Consider the following 19,991-nt stretch of genomic DNA (forward strand, 5'->3'; position numbering starts at 1 on the left):
GTGTGTGAGTGAGTAAGTGAGAGAGTGTGTGTGTGAGTGAGAGAGTGAGTGTGTGTGAAAGTGTGTGTGTGTGTGAGTGAGTGAGTGAGTGAGTGAGTGAGTGAGTGAGTGTGTGAGTGAGTGAGTGAGTGAGTGAGTGAGTGAGTGAGTGTGTGTGAAGGTGTATATATATATATTTATATACACCTTGCTACGTGTACTGCGTTAGGCTAACCGAGACTTGTCATTTGCACTTATATATTGTTGCTCTTTTGTTAGTTTTGACTGCTTTTATTGTCCTCATTTGTAAGTCGCTTTGGATAAAAGTGTCTGCTAAATGACTAAATGTAAATGTAAATGTAAAAAAAAATCATTAAGTATCAACCTGACAGGCCAATGATAAGTATGTTTTTTTGAGCTATTAAAACGGCCTTGGGGTCCTTCAGTCCTAAAGGGAACATGAGGGCTAAGACAGTCAATCAGGTTAATACAAGTCCGTGCAAACCAATTCCCTTCGTAATATCGGTCAGCTCTGAAGGTGCTGCAGCAAGCTATGCTGTAGTGTTTGAGACTGATGGGACACGGGCCATAGGTGACACAGACTCCACTGATGAATATGGCATAGAGGGAGTCCTAAAGGGCATGGTGGTCAAGGCGCTAAGTGAGGACACATCACTTCCTGTGGACGTGCTTTCCCTTACTTTCGAACCAGGTACACAAAATCAATACAATCAATATAAGAGCCCTAGACAGACTGCAAATATTTAACCTTACCTGATTCGCCCTGTACAGACTCTTTAACAGCAGGCAAGCAAGAGAGCATGAGATCCAGTACTGAAATCAGCAAAGAATCAATTGAAATGAGTACACAGTCCACAAAAGCCAACTCGGAGGACACTATAGCACCTTCTGGAAGTATGGGCATGTCTTTTGGAGATCTGGGCCCTGATAGGACTCAAACAGATTTGGGTGAGGAGACAGAAAGGAGTGATATACAGAAATTAGCTGATATATCATCCCACGTTCCCACACAACCAGTAACCACAGAGCTAATTAACAGCTCCCATCTTGACGGTTCAAAGACGGCAAGTCTAACCACTGAAGTCACTTCAGCGACCGAAGGTAAATCTTTCATATTTGTAGTGAGTAGTGTACAAGAGCAGTTGCTTCTGAACCAAGACCTTTAAGTTAGACAGCCTAAAAATGAGAGTATTAATTGTAATTTTGCATTGAACGCATTTTCAAAGACACTCTCTGAAACCGGTTCTTTGTTTTCAAGGTTGGCAAAGAACCACTACAGTGGATTACCAATCAAAGTGGTCGGAAGTCAATGAGGATGTGGGAAATGAAATTGTTGCCACAGCTGCACCACTGGACTTAGAGTCTTTTGAAGTAGCAAAAGCATCTACTTCAACTCAACCGGAAATAGATTTTGATATAACACCAGAGGCGACTCCTGCAGAGGCAACATCATCAATCTTGACATCCCCAACCCCTACTGAGCGAGCTCAAGATGTTATATTTCATGAAGATGACACAATTGGCCCCTTCGAACCTTTAGAGACCTCTACCGAAGGTCTTCCTTCATACCCTAAAGGTCCAGTTGAGTCGCCCACTTCAAATGACCTTAGTGACCATGTAGAATCTCCATCTGTCGGTGCCACCGTAGACACAATCCATCGAAAGGTGCCTCCACTTGGACTTACCACTCCAGAACCAATTCTCCCTGCAGCAATTCCCTCTGAGCTAACACCCACAGAAGACCTCATTTCACACCTGACCCCAGACAATTTCCTGGATGAAGAGGGACAGACTCTCTGGACAGTTCCACCTCCCCCACATGAAGATAGTACAGATATTGATAGAGAAACACAAGATGTTGAACAGTCTGATGAGGAGGACAACACTCTGGACCCTGGGAGTGGATTCCCCTCAGAGGTCAACGAGAATCCACAGTCCTCAGCTCATCCTCTAGGTTACGTTACCACTTCTTCAATGATGGCTTCTAACCAGGCCAAAGAGTTAGTGGTGTTTTTTAGTTTACGTGTGACTAATATGATGTTTTCGGAGGATCTTTTCAACAAGAGTTCCCCCGAGTACAAATCACTGGAGAACACGTTTCTTGAACTGGTAGGTAAACACACTTTTGTCTTTGACTTTATCTTGCTGTTTGCCTTTCTATCCTCCATTTGTTGTTAGCTGTACTTTTTTTTATTTGTGCGCAGTGCATGCTGGGAAAACTGAATAGATAAAGTGTGTCATTTGTCTGCAGGGATTTGACAGAAGGCATCTGAGAACAGTGTTGCTCAAAATACAATATACATTTTTCTATAAAGCCTTTGTATAAAGGGTTTGGGTGACTGACAGAAAAATGAATTACATTTCTGTACATTTTGAGTAAGGATACTTATTTTGTCACTTCAAATGTTTTGCTCTGAACTTTGTTTACCTTACATTTCAATTTAGGCAGAAAAACACAGAATGAAATCCTGTATGGCAATTTCAAAACATAATTAAGCAATCTCACACATACAAGAGTGGTGTAGTGCTGAATATCGGCACGGCTGCAGTTCATTTGATTGTAGGCATAAGGCTCCAGGTAGTCACAATCGCGAACGAAACTTAAGTTTTAGACAAAATTTCACCAGTTTTTTTTTTTTTCTGCCAATGAAAATTGTTCCAGAACAAACCAAAGCATTAAGCTTTGCATGCCACCAAGCAACTTGAACTGCGTATGAGTGGAGCAGTTTTTCCTCCCTGTTCAAAGTGATGCATAATCACTCCATTCCAACTCCCCGGTCACTCCATGCTCACTGGAGTGAAAACCTGCCCCGAACAATCCTAACACAAGAGAAAACACAAATGCTACAACGTTCAAAAAACCTGGTACTCGTCCATGGAAAAACACTCCACTTCCACTCTGTACCACTACACTCATATACAACATGTACAGGAGTGTTAGAAACATGGAATTTTCAGAACACCTCTTGGCCAATCATATTACACTTTCACAAATAAGTGTGGTGTTGTTTTTATTCAGATAATATTTTGTAATATCCAGTTTTTTCAACTAGAGACAATTCTCTGAACCAAGTGACTCGCCAAACCCTGAGGCTTCTAGTCAAGTGACTGAGAGAGAACAGAAGACATTAGCCTCAATACCGGTACATCTATATCCAAATTTGAAAAAGCATAATTAATCACTTTTTGGCACTAAATTCTGCACTTTTGTCTAAGAACTTCCCACTTCTGATCTTACTGATCAAAAACGGTCTTTACTAACTGCTGATCAATGAGCTCTCTAACCAGCATTAACCAAAGCTAAACGCTTACTCTATTGCTCCATTTGCCCAACCTGCAACATATTTTTGTTACCTGTTGTATTCTAGATAGTGTGAGTGTTGCCTTATTTCTCAGGTTTCTCAGGATCTCAGTGCACACTAACAATAAAACGTGCATAGAAAATGTGCATATACAGTAGGCATTATAGGAGTTATGTGCTCATATAAATTGCTTAAACTGTATATCTGTAAGGAATATTGTTTTCCTATTTGTGTAAAACACAGAGGAACCAATTTCACAATCTTGTTGAATTAAAAGACCAAAAACACAGAGCATGCCAAACAATACCCTACCTCAGGGACTTGCTGTCTAGTTTTGTTTCTCTAAATCTGCTTTTAGTTGGTTAGGCAGCCTAATGATTTTGAATTGTTCTTCGGTGAGACGCATGTCCTTGAATGTAATCTGTTTCCAAAGTGAGTGTTACATCAATGACAAAGCACTTTTTGATTTCGAAATTAACCGCTCAATTAATTCTTTGTAATAAAAGCAATTCACAGAGACACAGTAGCTGCTTTTGTGGCTTATTTTGAATGATTTTGGCCGAATGCAATCTCTTGTAAGATACATATTTTAAAAATCTACACTGGTCCAGACTGGTTTTCATGTGTGTTAAATAGTAAACGGCTATTCCTAATGGATCTTGTGTGCAGTTTGTTATCTTTATAATTTACTTAACACAGCTCCTACGGCTTTAGGGACTCTTGTACAACTTGCAACATCTTAGGTTCTGTTCTGTCAGATCTCGTTTTCAATTTTGAAATTTGTATGAATCCCAAGACACAAAGACTCCATTTCCAATAATAAGTGGTTGCCCAAACTAGCATTGTGTTGTAGTTTCAAGTCACCAGATTAACACCAGTGCTTTGAGACCTTTTGGATTATCACATGAACTACTAAAACTCTGGTCACAAGCTGCTGTGGTAAGTATCTAGGTGAAATGGCCATAAAATTAGTTCATTGATTCATAAATGGGCTTTTAAAGGACAATCTGATAACCTCTAGATATTTATGTTCTTGCAAATTCTGCAAAAGGAACATTGATTTTCCACCGTACACATCAATTTCGCCCAATTATAATTCAACGTTTCGGTAGCTTTTGTAGAGAAAGCTGTAATATTTTAGTCCTATACTAGGTTTGTATTGATTTCAGCCTCTCGAACCTTGTAGGATGCTCATTTACTCCTGTCTCTACTGGTTTGTGTAGCAACCATCTCGACTGGTCACGGAGAACAAAAAGTATTTAATGTTTTCATTAAAATATGATTACATTTTTAAAATATATTTTTATTAAGTATTAAATATAATCAAATGTTATAGAACAGAACAGCACTAAAAGAGACCCCTATGAACCAGTAGATACATGTGTAAGCACCGTGCATGAGAATAGGGATATGCTACAATGCTGCTGTCTGTGATAATTCCTTTACCTATTTGGAAATGAGCATTACTGTATATATTAGATGATTCCTTCTGTCCTGTGACAGCAATCAAAGGTCACGACACTGGCATGAGCTAGACAGTAACACTGACTGAGGCTGAGCTCTGAGTCACAGCGTGCCCTGTGGGGAAGAATGACACCTGCTCTGCCCTGGCACTTAGCCGAGAGGTGAGAGGTTGATCATGACTGGCAGATCCAAATACAGATTACCTCCTGTTATACAGACGTGCGCTTACTTTACATGCACTCTCCTTGTTCACTCTCCATTCACTATTAAATGATTAATAATATTTAATATTTTAAAATAAACGTTTAATTGGAATTAAATTAAACAAAAAATTTCAAAAATGTTAAAGTTTACATTTCAAATAATTCAAGTATTAATGATATGTAATATATTCATCCATTATATTAAAATATATTCATTAAAATTATTTAAAATATTAATTCTATTTTGAATGATACATTTTTATTAAATATTTACAATTGTTAGTTACCTCGTATTATACAGACATGGCCTTCACTCCTTTTGTGCTACTTCTCACTCGCCATTCACTATTAAATAATTAATAATATTTAATATTTTAATTACACACCATTTAATTAGAATTCAATACGAATTAAAATACAAATTAAAATATTAATGAAACATTTAAAATATTAAATGTATTTTGGATGCATCTTCATTTTAATTAAAAATGTAAAAAGATATTCTTTTTTGACTTTCAGATTTAAAATTTTAATTCCTGACTTTAATAAAAGCATTATTAAATGATTAAAAATATTGTCTCTTTAATTCATTACATTAAACAAAAATGGTAAGGCTAAAAATGGTGAATTAATAAATAATACGCAAATTTGAGAGATTTTCAAAACTAATAATCTCTGGGACTCTTATGCGAATATATCATATCCTCAAGTCGTCCATCTTTTGTGTGACTGGTGCAATCAAGCTCTTGAAATCTTGAGCCGTGATGAATGACTGAGCTGCTACGCCTCATTTCTCCTGAACAACCGTCTTTATCTCTAACTGGCCCTCCTCATACAGAATGAAATGAGCAGTTAGAAGGTTTTGCATATTGTAATAGGATGAGAGACAGACACTGGCCAAAATCGTTCATTTTCTAGCAATTGAGGAGAATTGCTTCAGAATTGACAATCCCAAAAGTTTCACATCTGTGCTGCATTACATTCATGCACAATTAACCAGTCTGCACTAGTCAGCAATGATGAAAGAGAAGTCGCAGCTCACTCATTTCACTTTTATCTCTGCTTCCCCACAGCTCCTGCCATATCTACAGTCCAACCTGACTGGATTTAAGGAGCTGGAGATTCTGAACTTCAAGAAAGGCAGTGTGGTGGTAAACAGCAAGATGAAATTAAACAAACCGGTTCCATACAATGTTACGGAGACCGTTCAGTGTGTGCTCGAGGACTTCTGCAATGCGGCGTCTAAGAGATTGGACTTGGAAATCGACTCCCAGTCAGTGGATGTGGAACCAGGTAAGCACGGTGTTGAAAGAAGAAATCGGGTAGTTACTTAAAAGAAATGTTCGCTCAGAAATGCTGTCATCATTTACTCACCATCATGTTGTTCCAAACCTATATGACTTTCTGAAGATAAAGAAAAAAAAGTCTCATCCATACAATGGAAGTCAATGGGGACCAAATGGTCTTCAAAATATCTTCTTTTGTGTTCCGCTGAAAAAAACGGAGAAAAAAAGTCATACAGGTTTAGAAGGACATGAGGGTGAGTAAATGATGACAGAATTTTCATATTTGAGTGAAGTAGGCCTATCCCTTTATAACCTTCATAATGGATTCAAAATTTGTATACGATTTTCACATTCCAGGTCCATTTGGACCCGAAGAATCGTTGTTTTATAAAACAGTCATAACTTAATATTTTTCAGTTAAAACCATATGGTATTCTGATCAGCAACCTCTCATAAATATTTAAAATTACACACGAACCACAACAACAACAACAAATATTATGATGCAAAATATATATTTCAATACTGATGAGAAATCTTATTTCTTCTTATTTCTAACAAATCAACTAACATATTTTGTTTTTAAATAAAATACATTGCATTTCAGATTAAAAAGTTTTCAATTTTTCATGCTGCAATGGTGTACTGTACATATTCATGTTTATCAACAAAGTTACAGTCTCAGAAGTGTGTGAGAAAAGGCTAAATATATTCTACAAAAGTTTTTTTTAACACTAATATAACTTTATAGATAATTTAACAAAAAAGTATTTTGACACCACATGATAGTACATACGTACCTTGGCCCAAAATGACCCAAACACGCAACATGTAACATTTAAAAAATAATTGTAAAAAAAATAAATAAATAAATGAAAAACCTGAAAAACAAAAAAATTATGTGTATGTTGATGGTCTTAAAGCATTCTTAAAGTTTTGTTCCATTTCTAAAAACTCTTCCAGGTCAAAACAGACCTGAATGCATTATGAGGGTTAAGAAAGTTCTGTTCACACTGACTACGATTTGCAGTGAAAAAGCGACAAAGAGTCATTCAATTTCATTGTGACTTGGCGATTTCATCTCCACATGTTAATTATTAGCAACAAGACTGATTCCTTGTCAAGTTCAAATATCACTCATTTGTAATGAGATTTTCGAATATTATTGAAATCTACAAAGTCCACCAATAACATTAAGGCATCCAGAATTAGAAAGACCTACCAGCGGTTTCCAACATTAAAAATGTTGTCATGTGAATGGGGCAGAACAGTAAACTAAAGCATCCACATTAACGTAAAAGGATAACCACACCTGTATTAAGTCTTTAAGCATCTTTGTGTGTCTGGCCACAAGTATTCAATGCCAATTACTCCTTATTGTCTAATCCAGCCAATCACGCAGATCCATGTAAGTTTATGGCATGTAACGAGTTCTCCCGCTGCGTGGTGAACACGTTAACCACAGAACCCGAGTGTCTGTGCGATCCGGGCTACAGCACGGTGGACGGCAATCCCTGCACCAGCATCTGTGACCTACAGCCTGAATACTGCCTGAACGGAGGCCTGTGTGAAATCATACCAGGACACGGAGCGGCCTGCAGGTATACGTTAACATGAGAAAGCGGATAAAAAAAGAAAAACCTGCAATATAGTTTATGCTGCAAATCCATTAATTTCAATGATGATTACAAGGACATAGGGTAACATCAATATCACCTGAGCAAACAGCCCCAAGTCCTTCACCTGCACTGTCAGAAAAATATAGTGTAAAAATTGTACCTTTAAGGGTACAACAGCTTGTCACTGGGGAAGTACCCTTAAAGGTACAATTTTTTACCGTATTTACCCCTACAATGTGTATGTACCCTTAAGGTAGTAATGCAAGGTAAAATGAGGTACAGTACAAAGGGTAATTCCATAGTGGCACAGGTACCACTTTTGGTGATTTTTCTGAGAGGTTATGTAAAACAAAATTTCAACAGTTTGTTCAATTTTATTATATGGATTGACTATAGATTGATAATGTTTTGCACATTATTTTATTGTTTATAGTTATCAAGTTCCTGGAATACCTTGTCCCCTTCACTTTTTATAACATTTATAGGTATTTTATTAATAGTTAATGCAAGGTCTAACAAGTGTGTAAAACTTTAAACAAAATAAGTAATTATTAATATAAAATTCCTAAATTAAATTTTTTTTTTTTTTGCCATTGTTGCCATTTATTGTTAAAAAGTGGAATTTAAATAAGTAATTCCAAGCCAAGGTCAAAGTTCATAGGAAGAAGAGGCTGACAATTTTCCCACAATGTAGAAAAAGTTAATAAATATCATTACATTTACTTTCACTACATTTATTTATATATTTATTTCAAATGGATCAATTAAATGTGTAATTGGTGTTGCATTGTTTGTTTGAGTGACAATTTTTTTTAATGAAAAAATTTTGAATTTTGATTGAACTTATCGATTTTAGTATGATAGGTAACCAAACTTAACTGAATTCTAAAAAAAGTTTTATTTTTATTTTATAATTATTTCATTTATTTTTTTGAGAATGACCCAAATGTTGTTGTTTTTTTGTTTTTTTATCAGAACACGTGGCTACTATTGATTGAAAATTGTTCTTTTATAGCATCGACCTGAGGGGCAAACCAAACTAAGCAGCCAAACCCTGACCCCTTGTTATGTGACTGAGAAAATGATCAAAAAGTGACAGACAGCTGAAAATTCTAGAGAGGCAATAGTCATACGGATAGGGATATTACACATTTCTATCCATTCCACATTTTTTCTAACATGTTTTTTCTCAACCACTTTTAGATGTCCTTTAGGTAAATTCTGGCACTACCATGGAGAACGCTGCAACGAATTGGTGTCTGTGCCACTTGACCCTCTCCTTTCCATAGCCTGCCTTGTGGGAAGCCTCTCAGTGGTTTGTGCTGTGATAGGCATCTTGATTTTCATTAACAAGAAATGCATACGGACCAGAAAGACCATAAGACTTGTGTAAGCAGGGTTATCTTTTTCCCCCTTTTCTTTTTATTTAGACATTTGATTTTTCTTCACAGATTTGGATTTTCATGGTGACCCGTTTTAAACATGCTGGTGTTAAGACCTGATCTCCTTTGTATTATAGGAATTCACAATCAGCATTCCCATTTGGTAATGCTATGAGAGTAAATCCAGTTTTTGAGAATGACGATGGGGTCTTAACACATGTGTCAAGCATGCTCTGTCCCATGAGCTCTGACTCAGCCTCCTCACAACACTCAGGCCAAGGCACATTTCGATCACTTGAAAGTTTACAGCTTAGTACTGAGGTAAAGTGTACTGCCAAGATGGTCTTTTTCATGATCTATTTAAATCAATGTCATAATCACTACTAACATCCATAATCATCCCATTTCTCATTAAATCCTATCTATGTCCTTTGTTAGAGATTTTGTGGAGAAGATGGACTAACTTTTCTTGTTATGAATATCTTTGCAATGACAACAGTCACATTTACAGCAGGCTTTGTTCAGACCGCAAAAAATATTTTTTGGGGGGGGCATATCTGACTCAAATCGGTTTCGTTTTTTAGGTGTCAGAACAGCAAAAATCTCATTTGAAATCTGGTGAAAATCAGATTTTTGCAATTGTTCTAGGAGGTCTAATGTACAGTAAGATGCCTAGAAAAGGCAACCTGTTAACATTCCTATTCCACTCAACTGAATTTTTATTTTGTCAGACTACACAGCTAATTTTGAATGGCCCTCAGTGAATTTTTTAGGATTTGAATATGAAACTGAATATGCGTGCAGTGTGAACAAAGTCTAGTAGCCTGAGAGCCTACAATATCTCTTGTATAGGCTACCATCTTCCAAAATATAATATTGTTTAAATGTTTGGGGTCGTAAAGATTTAAAAAATGTTTTTGAAAGAAGTTTCTGAAATACAATAAGAATAGCAACATGTGAAACATTAATATTTTAATATAATTTGTGACCCTGGACCACAAAACCAGTCATAAGGGTCAATTTTTCGAAATTGGGATTTATACATTATCTGAAAGCTGAATAAATAAGCTTTCCATTGATGTATGGTATTGATGTTTGTTATGATAGGACAATATTTGGCCGAGATACAACTATTTGAAAATCTGGAATCTGAGAGTGCAAAAAAATCTAAATATTGAGAAAATCGCCTTTAAAGTTGTCCAAATGAAGTTCTTAGCAATGCATATTACTAATCAAAAATTAAGTTTTCATATATTTACGGTAGGAAATTTACAAAATATCTTCATGGAACATGATCTTTACTTAATATCCTAATGATTTTTGGCATAAAAGAAAAATCAATAATTTTGAACCATACAATGTATTTTTGGCTATTGCTACAAATATACCCCAGCGACTTAAGACTGGTTTTGTGGTACAGGGTCACATTTTTTTTTAAAACTGTAAAAAAAAAATAAAAAAAAATGTACTTTTCCAGTCTTCAGTGTCTTCATGATCCTTCAGAAATAATACTAATATACTGATTTGGTGCTCAAGAAACATTTCTTATTATCACAGATGAAAACAGTTGTGTTGCTTAATAGTTTCGTAAAAAAAAACGTGATACATTTCTTATTAGGATTTTATGATGAATATAAATGTTCAAAAGAACAGCATTTACTTGAATTAGAAATATTTTTTTAACATTATAAATGTCTTTACTGTCACTTTTGATCAATTTAACACATCCTTGCTGAATAAAAAGTATTAACTTCTTTCAAAATAAATCTTACTGAACCCAAAACTTTTGAAACAGTGTATATATTCCTTTTTATTAAAAATTTATAATCTTAGTGTATAATAAAAATAATAATCTTAGTATAAACCAGTTAAAGGGACATTCACCCAAAGTGTAGGGCAACAGGCCTCAGAGGGATTGTATTGATATAGATTAATATAGATGCACAGAATATTCTTTCAGGGATTCTTATTAGCTACCAAATGAGAATATGTGTAATATTTGTTGCAGAATATATTATGAGCAATAATAAAAAATAAATGAATCAATAAATAAAATGTTAGATCAAATTACCTCTTTTATTTTACATTCATTACTGATGGGAAAAGACACAAACGTTTCGGCTCAAAAGCCTCCTCCCACACACTGAGGAAGGCTTTGAGCCGAAACGTTTGTGTCTTTTCCCATCAGTAATGAATGTAAAATAAAAGAAAAAAGAAGACTGTTCTCGTGAGTGCGGATCATAATTTCCTATACTAAGTAACTCAACAGATTGACGCACCAAAATAAAAAGATCAAGTAACGCAAGAGCGCAGTGCAAACGACGTTGTTAGATCAAATTACCTCAAAATCAGGCTTTAGACATTGCACTCAATTACCTCAATGAATAGGAAAACAATGTAATCAAAAATAACTTTGACAATAGACTATATTAATGCAAAGGGAAGGACTGTACAGAATAGCCAGCATCCTCAGCAAAAAATATGTATCTTTTAGTGAATCAGCTGTTTGTTGAGTGTTTCTTTGTCTGGAAGAAACTAAAGACTAAAGAAATACATCAGCAAAATCCATGCATCAGTATCCTCACTAGTGTTAACACAATAGAACATATTCATAATAAAATAGATTTAAAACAGAAATTTATTTTCTTCTATAAACAAGTGACAGACACGATGTATTCAAAGAAAAACAAAAAAAAATTAATGCCATTCTGAAACCTTCAAAGATGCAACATTAAGAAATGTTTTTCAAGGAGGATACTAGAAACAATTCATGCATGGGTTTTGCATCTCATTTAGACTGTAGTGCATCTGTAGTTGTCTAATCTAATGATATTATGAATAATAATCAGTCATTTTTTCCAGCAACAGATGTTTTGCTCTTCAAAATATTGACAGTCTGCATTATCATAGAGTGCCAAAAATGTACCTTGCTTCTTTGCTTGGCAAGACCTTGTCTACTGCAAAACTGTTCAAGATTGATGGTGGTCTGCCATTCTTTTTCCAGATCCCCAGACAACTCTACACCAGAAGATCAGAAAAGTTAATGTCAGAAATGGTTGACTTCCATCAAGTGTATACCACATAACGAGGTAAGCTGGTGTGAAAACAACCAATTTGATGTTAACAGTGACCATAAATAATCACGACAGCCTGACTTATGTCAAGATGATAAATCTTTGCCATCAAAACGTCAACCATCATATAGAAGAGGAAATAATGTTACTAAACTAGATGTTTTGGGAATGTTGCGTCCTTCCTGCCACTGCTCAGTTCCATTTAAAATCTGAAAATTACACTTTTCTTTCACAATCTCAGAACGCAGGTAAATATGTATGTATTTAAAAATAGTTATTAATTATACAAATATCTTGGACAATCAGAAGCAGCATTATTTGGTCAAGTAGGCTTAAATACTTGCCATTGTTTATAGGCAAGAAGGATGAGAGTTGACTGAAGACTGAAGTGTGATTTAATATAATACATTGATTATTCCTGAAAGTAATCCTCCTTTATGTTGGTCCTGCAGTGGAACTGGTAAATTAGCAAACTATGAAGGATGTGTAAACAATAGAATGATGAGCTTGACAACGAAAATATGAAGGCAATGGCTGTGTTTCAAAATCAATGCGCTGACTCACTATAGTGACCTGAGTAGTGTGTTTCCCGATCGAATAATGACTTTCATAGAGAATTCTGACATTAGTAGCCTACCATTACGAAAATTAACCATGGTTACCATGCTCATTGCTGTTTGACGTCTGCATTTACATCTGGAAGAAGTTTTTTTTTTTTTTTTTGAGTGTTACAATACAGGACGTTTCCTGTCAGATGTAAAATAAACGTCATAAAAATGGTTATGATTTAGAATGTATGTAAAACTCACATCTTATAGACATATATTAGATGTTTGTACACAGCAGATGCTTTCCAGATGAAGCGATCTTTAACAGACATCTTGCAGACGTACTTGTGCTACATATTAGCAGTGCTGGTTAGTTGCTTAATTTGCCTTTGAAGGGATTTCACCCACAATAAATTATCTTAATTTACTCACCCTCAGGCTATCCGAGATGTAGGAGAGTTTTTTTCTTCAGTAGAACAGTAAAGTTTTTAGCTGAAACCATGTTGATTCTTAAAATGCAATTCGATGGCTGCCATCTGAGTCAAAACAAACAAACAAAAAAACGCATATCAGGCAACACAAAATGAATACTTGTGGCTCCTGACCATATATTAACTAGGTCTTATTAAGTAAAACAATCAGTCTGTGCAAGAAATCGAACATTTATAACATTATTACCTGTAATGTCCAGTTTGTGAACGAATCATTCTTTCGCTGTATAGTCACACGAGGGTGTGTTGTTGTATGGCAATTATTCATTACCCAACTGCTGATGATTTTGTGCATATTGTGTTTCATTTTCTTGAATGACCAGGTTGTTTTTCCTCATGCTGTATATTACAGACGTGTCGGAGGTCCAGCAGGTCTTCTTGCTGTTTTTTGAGGAGTCCTGATAGTGACAGCGTTGAAGTGACTGTTTTATGATGTCCAGACACTTTTTTAAACTAAGCGAGGCGCCAAAGCTCTTCAGCGCTATTCATGCGATCAGCTTTGCTGGTTTCTTGTTGACATTTGGTGAGTGTATGATACAACCGCCTTACACAAGGATCAGCCATCCTCTTGGCCAACTGAAGGAATACCTCCAAGAATGAGGACTTATATCCATCCTGAATTTATTTTTAATTGTATCTGCAAAAAATTGTAAACTGCATATGAGACATGTAATGTGTTGGATGCTTTGAACCCTTGTCAAAGGTTTGTTTCCTCCCTCACAATGAGGTATTTATTTACAAATTGATACATTGGGTTGTATCTTAAATAGAAAATAGATTCTAGTCATCTCTTCTAGTCTGTCCTCAGTGTCCCAAACAAAGAAAATGCATGTAAAGTATTTCTGTAACTCTTAAGGGTATCACCTCAAGAAAAAAAAGACAAAAATACAGACTTGTGGTCATGGTGTCTTTGTTTCTACATCAAACAGAAAAAGTATTTCTGAAGGTATCTTTCAGTTGCAGATAAAGTAAATATTTCATGTCATGTCTATTTAAATTTTCATGTGCTGAAGAATCGTTCATGATGACTTTAAAAGATAACAGTCAGGGTCCCTGAGTAAAGCTAAAACTCTTTATGACTACAAAGGCAAAGATTTCATATTGAATGTTTACAGGTGCATCTCAATAAATTAGAATGTTGTGGAAAAGTTAATTTATTTCAGTAATTCAACTCAAATTGTGAAACTCGTGTATTAAATCAATTCAATGCACACAGACTGAAGTAGTTCAAGTCTTTGGTTCTTTTAATTGTGATGATTTTGGCTCACATTTAACAAAAACCCACCAATTCAACAAATTAGAATACTTCATAAGACCAATAAAAAAAAAAAATTAGTGAATTGTTGGCCTTCTGGAAAGTATGTTCATTTACTGTACATGTACTCAATACTTGGTAGGGGCTCCATTTGCTTTAATTACTGCCTCAATTCAGCGTGGCATGGAGGTGATCAGTTTGTAGCACTGCTGAGGTGGTATGGAAGCCCACGTTTCTTTGACAGTGGCCTTCAGCTCATCTGCATTTTTTGGTCTCTTGTTTATCATTTTCCTCTTGACAATACCCCATAGATTCTCTATGGGGTTAAGGTCTGGTGAGTTTGCTGGCCAGTCAAGCACACTCAGTCTGTGTGCATTGAATTTATTTAATACACCAGTTTCATAATTTGAGTTGAATTAATGAAATAAATTAACTTTTCCACGACATTCTAATTTATTGAGATGCACCTGTATTTTGGTCTAGCAAAGTGATCAGAGTAACAGTGCCCAGTCAAAAATAAGAAAATCAGAGTATATTTAACCCAGACACATCAAAGATAAACGACAGTCAAGAAACAAATCATTAACAATTATAATATGGATAAACAGACAGTTTGAGATGACACGTTTTTATTTGGAAAGGGCTCAATGGAGAAAAACATTAGCATATGAATAAACAAAGTCTGGATAATGACAGCAAATTGATCAAATGCAGCAATTTGGTCTGTACCAAGTTTGCAGAATGTTTAGAATGTCATTGCTGTTTCCATTGCTTCCGTTCTTCGGGCAAATGAGAGATAGGAAAGGGTCAGAGGAGTGCATAACGAGACATTCCAGAGTACAAGCTCATTTAAACTAATTATTTCCTTGAGTTGGTACATAAATGTAAAAATGAGAGAAATCTACCACACACGCCGAGAAAATTCACAGCAAATCATTAAAGGTGCCATTATCACTTCACTGAACAGAAATGAATATGCCCTTTAGCATATCACCATGATTTAAGTACAAAATTGCTGCGCAAAACCATGCACGACAGCAGTGACTATCCCCTTTTAATGAACTGAAGCTGCTTTTAAGTGCATCTATAAAATTCATTATCAAATATATGTAAAGGCACTTTCAGATGGTGTATGTTTTGGAACAACACTGCCATTATTACCACATTTACAACCTAATGATATTCCAGTGCATGTTTCTCATTAACCTTTACCACCATCATCTGATTAGATTAAAGATACTTTGAATAGTTATTCAGTGTATTAAAATATTAAATGTTTCTCCACAATAATGACCATTTAAGTCTTATGAGAATTTTATTTTAAAAGTTGAAGTGTGTCATTTCTGCGGCACTAGCTAATGGAACTGCGAAAAAAGGCATGAACACTGCCTCCAGTTGCTATTTGTCAAATGAACAGATAGTCCCGCCCCTAAACCCATGCCATTGGTCAAAAGCAATTTTAAAATGCCATTTTTAGGGGAATGCCTTTTGGTTATTGTATTTTAACATGCAACAAATGACACGCATCACCTTACCAATAAAGCGACTGAAAGAGTACAAAGGCATGAGTGTTGTGTTTATTGTTGTGATACTATGATATTGATACAATGATTATGATACTATGTTGTGTAGTTTTAAAGAACTGTCTATCACTACACACTGAAATGTCCTTTTATAAAGATTACACCTAGTGTATTTTAGATTTATGAGCAGGTTTACATGGGTGTGATATTTCAATAACATCTCTTTGAATTATGAATTATGTCTGAAAATCTTAAGGCATCTCTGAGCAACAGGTTCAAGCAAGGCTCAGATTTGTATGAAGATTTCTAAGTTCAGATTTCTAAGTTCACAGCAAAATGAAGAACAAACTACAAACAAAAAGTCAATTAGACAGCATTTGCTTCCACTAGAGTTGTACAGCCTTTTGTTTTAGCTACACCACTTTACTGTCTACATCTACACGTGCTTAGATAACGTAAACCAAGAGGAGAAACGGTCGGTGTTCACTTGAGAAGGTTCTGGAGCATGGCGGTCGCGTAGGTGGGTCGGGCCTGCTTGCTTTCGATGGCGTTCCTCAGGTACTGGATTCCGCCACAGCGCTCCCAGATCTCCTCAAACTGGCGCGGGAGGATCTCCGCTCCACGTTTTCGCGTTAGCCCGGTCTCCTCCAGACTCAGCTCGCACATTTCCATGTCGTCCTTACCTGGGTACAGAAAAAGATTAAAGGCATCACGCTATGCCTGGGTACACACCTCACATCCACAGATAAGAGTATTTTCCAGTAACCGTTTCAGCTGTTTTATCTTTCAAATCCTACTTCTATTCTGAAGAATTCATTGTTCACGGTAGAGGAAAATTACTGTTTTATCTTATCAAAACATTAGGTAGTGCTGAAGAAGGCCTTTGGCACCTGCTACCAAGAGGATCGGCTGCTTGTCTGGATGAAGCTCCATCTGCCTGGCGATCCAGGGCCCATCAAAGTGAGCGTACCACCAGCCTTTTTTCTTGTTCTGGGGGTCTTTGTACTGGTCCGCGGGTCGTATGAAGGGAATGCGGAAGTAACGTTGCTGTCGGTTCATTGCGATCTCTTGCTGCCGGGCTGGGACGGGTGGAGCGGGGTTCTGTTGGGCTGAAGAAATATAAGAGAAAATTACAACAGTAACAAAACTTTCTAAAAAAAATTCTGATAAAGGTATTTGTCCGTTCGAAACTTGCTGCATTGACTCTAGGGTGCTTGGGGTGGTTGCAATGCAATTGCTAAGGTGCTCGGAGTAAATTTTTTTTTTGGTTGTTTTTGGTGGTCCACCTAGAGTTCTGCATGGGATGGATTTTTTAGTCCCGCTCCGGCAAGATTCTGTCTCTCTCCCGCCCACTCCAGGAAATTTTTTTTTAATGATTTGTCCCAACCATGACTTTCACATTTTGTCCCACTCACAAAAACCAGCAGATAAAGGTCTACTTGAATTTTCAGTCCCTCTCCTGTAAGATTTTGTTCTGCGTCAGGGCCACAGTTTATTTTTTCCTATTATCACCCCCCCCCACCCCACCCCACACACACACACACACACACACACATTTCTCTCCCACACTTAGCAATTAAAAAGTTGTGCCGTGCCGCACTTGGTAATGCAGAGTGCAGACCTCTAGGTCTAACTCAAAAGCTCAACCCCAAAAGCTCACCCCTTGCCCACCACAATGGTTTTGGTTCTTGTGCCAGAGCTTGATTGGACCAATCTCGGAGCCTGTCACGAACTGGACTTCAGAAAAACTGAACGGTTCCGAAAAATTAAAGGCCATTCACTGGTTACATGGCTTTGGTAAATCATCAAAATGAACCTGAAATTCAGCATATCAGCACCATATCTCCAAGTAGACTATTTTCCTTTCAAGTTCTCCATTGAAGACCAGGTTGCATATGATATTGCAGTCTATATAACTCTTTTCAGGTCCTTCTCATGTAAAATGGGACTCTTTTCACATCTCAACACGCTATATGATTTGAGATATCATTCGTGTCTGTAGCACAAATGGTACAGTATTGAGTTAAACACCAAAGTAGCATATGTTCAAATCAAATTCTTTATATCAAACCATCTATTTATACTTTATGCTCACAAATATATATCAACCAGACATAAATGACTTTTAAATCAGTCATCCCTAAAGATCAAACAGCTTCGGAGGTCGGCATAATGTCAAGAAAGTTCTCAGAGAAGTTCTCAGTGCTTCAGTATTGACTTTGCAAAGCCAGAAGCCTGATTTCATCTCTCGGAGAGAAGCAGCATAAGCCCCATGCACCTGATACAAACACTCCACTGTTTGAAGGAAAGACACATCTGAGGACTTCACAACAAGAGAGCCGGAAAGTTTGAAGAGAACCTGCAGGTCACAGAACTCTAAATCTCCTGTTTGTTCTGCACAAGCAAACACTTAAAAAGCACTAAAGTTTTCCAGCAACCAAACACAGTGACTTGCCTTTCAAGTAGGAAAATCAACGAGAGGTTTGATTTCCTTGAAACAGCAGCTAGTGCCTTTAGATGTGCTTTTAGCTGTCTGCATTGTGCATGACAATGCTAACGCTAATCACAAAATGCGCTGCAAGGTTCGTGAAAAGAACAACAAACAAAAAGTGCACATTCAACCTTGAAAAATTGTTGCAACACACATTCGCATAAGAAAAAAGTTTAGACTAGTATCTTTCTAGAATAAATATTATGCTGAATCACCTTTTGCCATTACAAATGAAATCATCAGCTACACACGACTGCACAGAGCAATTTGTATTCTGTTGTTCCGCCACCGTGCAGGCCGTTCTCTAGGGGAAACAGGTCATATCTTACCATAGTCAGTGACCGATTTGGGAGCCCTCATCTCGGTGTCTGTATTTTGCTTCTTGTTCTTTGATTTCCAGGCATGGTACACCTTCAGACGACGATGAAATTCTTCTCGGCACGCCGCCAGCAACTCTATATCTACAAGAGTAAGAGATTACATAGTCAATACTGCATTGTCACGCATACCGAGCAGAGTTTCACATGACCTTTCATTATAAGTGGTCAGATTCTTGCCGAACATGAACATGGAACAACTTTTACAAAGTTTGTCTACGTTCAATTAAATGAAGATATTCCTTAAATGGTTACCAATCTGCTAAACCTAAATGTTCTATCTGTATGACTTTCTTTCTTGAATAGAATACAAAACAGGATGTTTATCAGAATGTCTTAGCTCAGGGGTGTCCAAACGTGTTCCTGGAGGGCCACTGGTCGGAGTTTAGCTCCAACCTAATTATACACACCTGAACCAATGTAATCAAGCTCTTCAGACTCACTAGAAACTCCCAGGCAAGTGTGTTGCAGCTGGCTGGAGCAAAACTCCAGGATATTGGCCCTCCTAGAGCAGGACTGGACACCCCTGTCATAGCTGCTGTTTTCCATACAATAAAGGGAATATTTATAGGGAAAATACAGCTCCAAAAAAAAAGCACCATAATAAAATTAGTCCATCTGACTTGAGCACTATATTCACTATATTTATTATTCAAGTCTTCTGAAGTTATATGATAGCTTTGAGTAATCATGCCCACCAGTAGATCCTTGAATCTCTTTAGTGAATGCACATACACAAGCTTTGAATATTTCTGACCACAAAGGAGAGCTACGGCAGAGGGGGTTTCAATGAATAACAACTAAATGGGGCAGTCGTGGCCTAATGGTTAGAGAGAGTGACTTGTAACCTTAAGGTTGCGGGTTCGAGTCTCATGTCCGGCAGGAATTGTTGGTGGGGGGAGTGAATAACCAGCGCTCTCTTCCACCCTCAATACCACGACTGAGGTGAGATCATTGAGCAAGGCACCGAACGAAC

At 36.8% G+C, this 19,991-nt stretch overlaps 2 protein-coding genes across 9 annotated transcripts in view; one reads left to right on the forward strand and one right to left on the reverse strand.

Annotated features, from left to right (window-relative positions):
• LOC107741842 (interphotoreceptor matrix proteoglycan 1-like) overlaps positions 1-14,467 on the forward strand; it is a 26,320-nt gene extending 11,853 nt beyond the window's left edge. Inside the window, exons 9-18 of one of the 5 annotated variants that reach the window (XM_016554622.1) lie at positions 510-691; positions 772-1,101; positions 1,259-2,109; positions 3,054-3,143; positions 6,043-6,262; positions 7,646-7,856; positions 9,078-9,263; positions 9,394-9,577; positions 12,261-12,345; positions 13,693-14,467. In XM_016554622.1, the coding sequence (XP_016410108.1) occupies positions 510-691; positions 772-1,101; positions 1,259-2,109; positions 3,054-3,143; positions 6,043-6,262; positions 7,646-7,856; positions 9,078-9,263; positions 9,394-9,577; positions 12,261-12,341 (2,335 nt within the window). In that variant the 3' untranslated portion in view covers positions 12,342-12,345; positions 13,693-14,467. The remainder of the gene's footprint in view (positions 1-509; positions 692-771; positions 1,102-1,258; positions 2,110-3,053; positions 3,144-6,042; positions 6,263-7,645; positions 7,857-9,077; positions 9,264-9,393; positions 9,578-12,260; positions 12,346-13,692) is intronic. The other 4 variants (XM_016554621.1, XM_016554624.1, XM_016554623.1 and 1 more) reach the window with 4 other exon arrangements.
• A 611-nt stretch (positions 14,468-15,078) lies between these two features.
• Positions 15,079-19,991, reverse strand: part of LOC107741840 (unconventional myosin-VI) — a 72,200-nt gene continuing 67,287 nt past the window's right edge. For all 4 annotated transcript variants that reach the window (XM_016554620.1, XM_016554618.1, XM_016554619.1 and 1 more), the window contains 3 exons: positions 18,968-19,099; positions 17,038-17,256; positions 15,079-16,830 (listed from right to left, as the gene is read on the reverse strand). In XM_016554620.1, coding sequence (XP_016410106.1) covers positions 16,631-16,830; positions 17,038-17,256; positions 18,968-19,099 — 551 coding nt within the window. In that variant the 3' untranslated portion in view covers positions 15,079-16,630. The remainder of the gene's footprint in view (positions 16,831-17,037; positions 17,257-18,967; positions 19,100-19,991) is intronic.

The sequence above is a fragment of the Sinocyclocheilus rhinocerous genome, unplaced genomic scaffold (genome assembly GCF_001515625.1).
Source record: "Sinocyclocheilus rhinocerous isolate Xijiao unplaced genomic scaffold, SAMN03320098_v1.1 scaffold1157, whole genome shotgun sequence".
In the NCBI taxonomy this organism is placed as follows: domain Eukaryota; kingdom Metazoa; phylum Chordata; class Actinopteri; order Cypriniformes; family Cyprinidae; genus Sinocyclocheilus; species Sinocyclocheilus rhinocerous.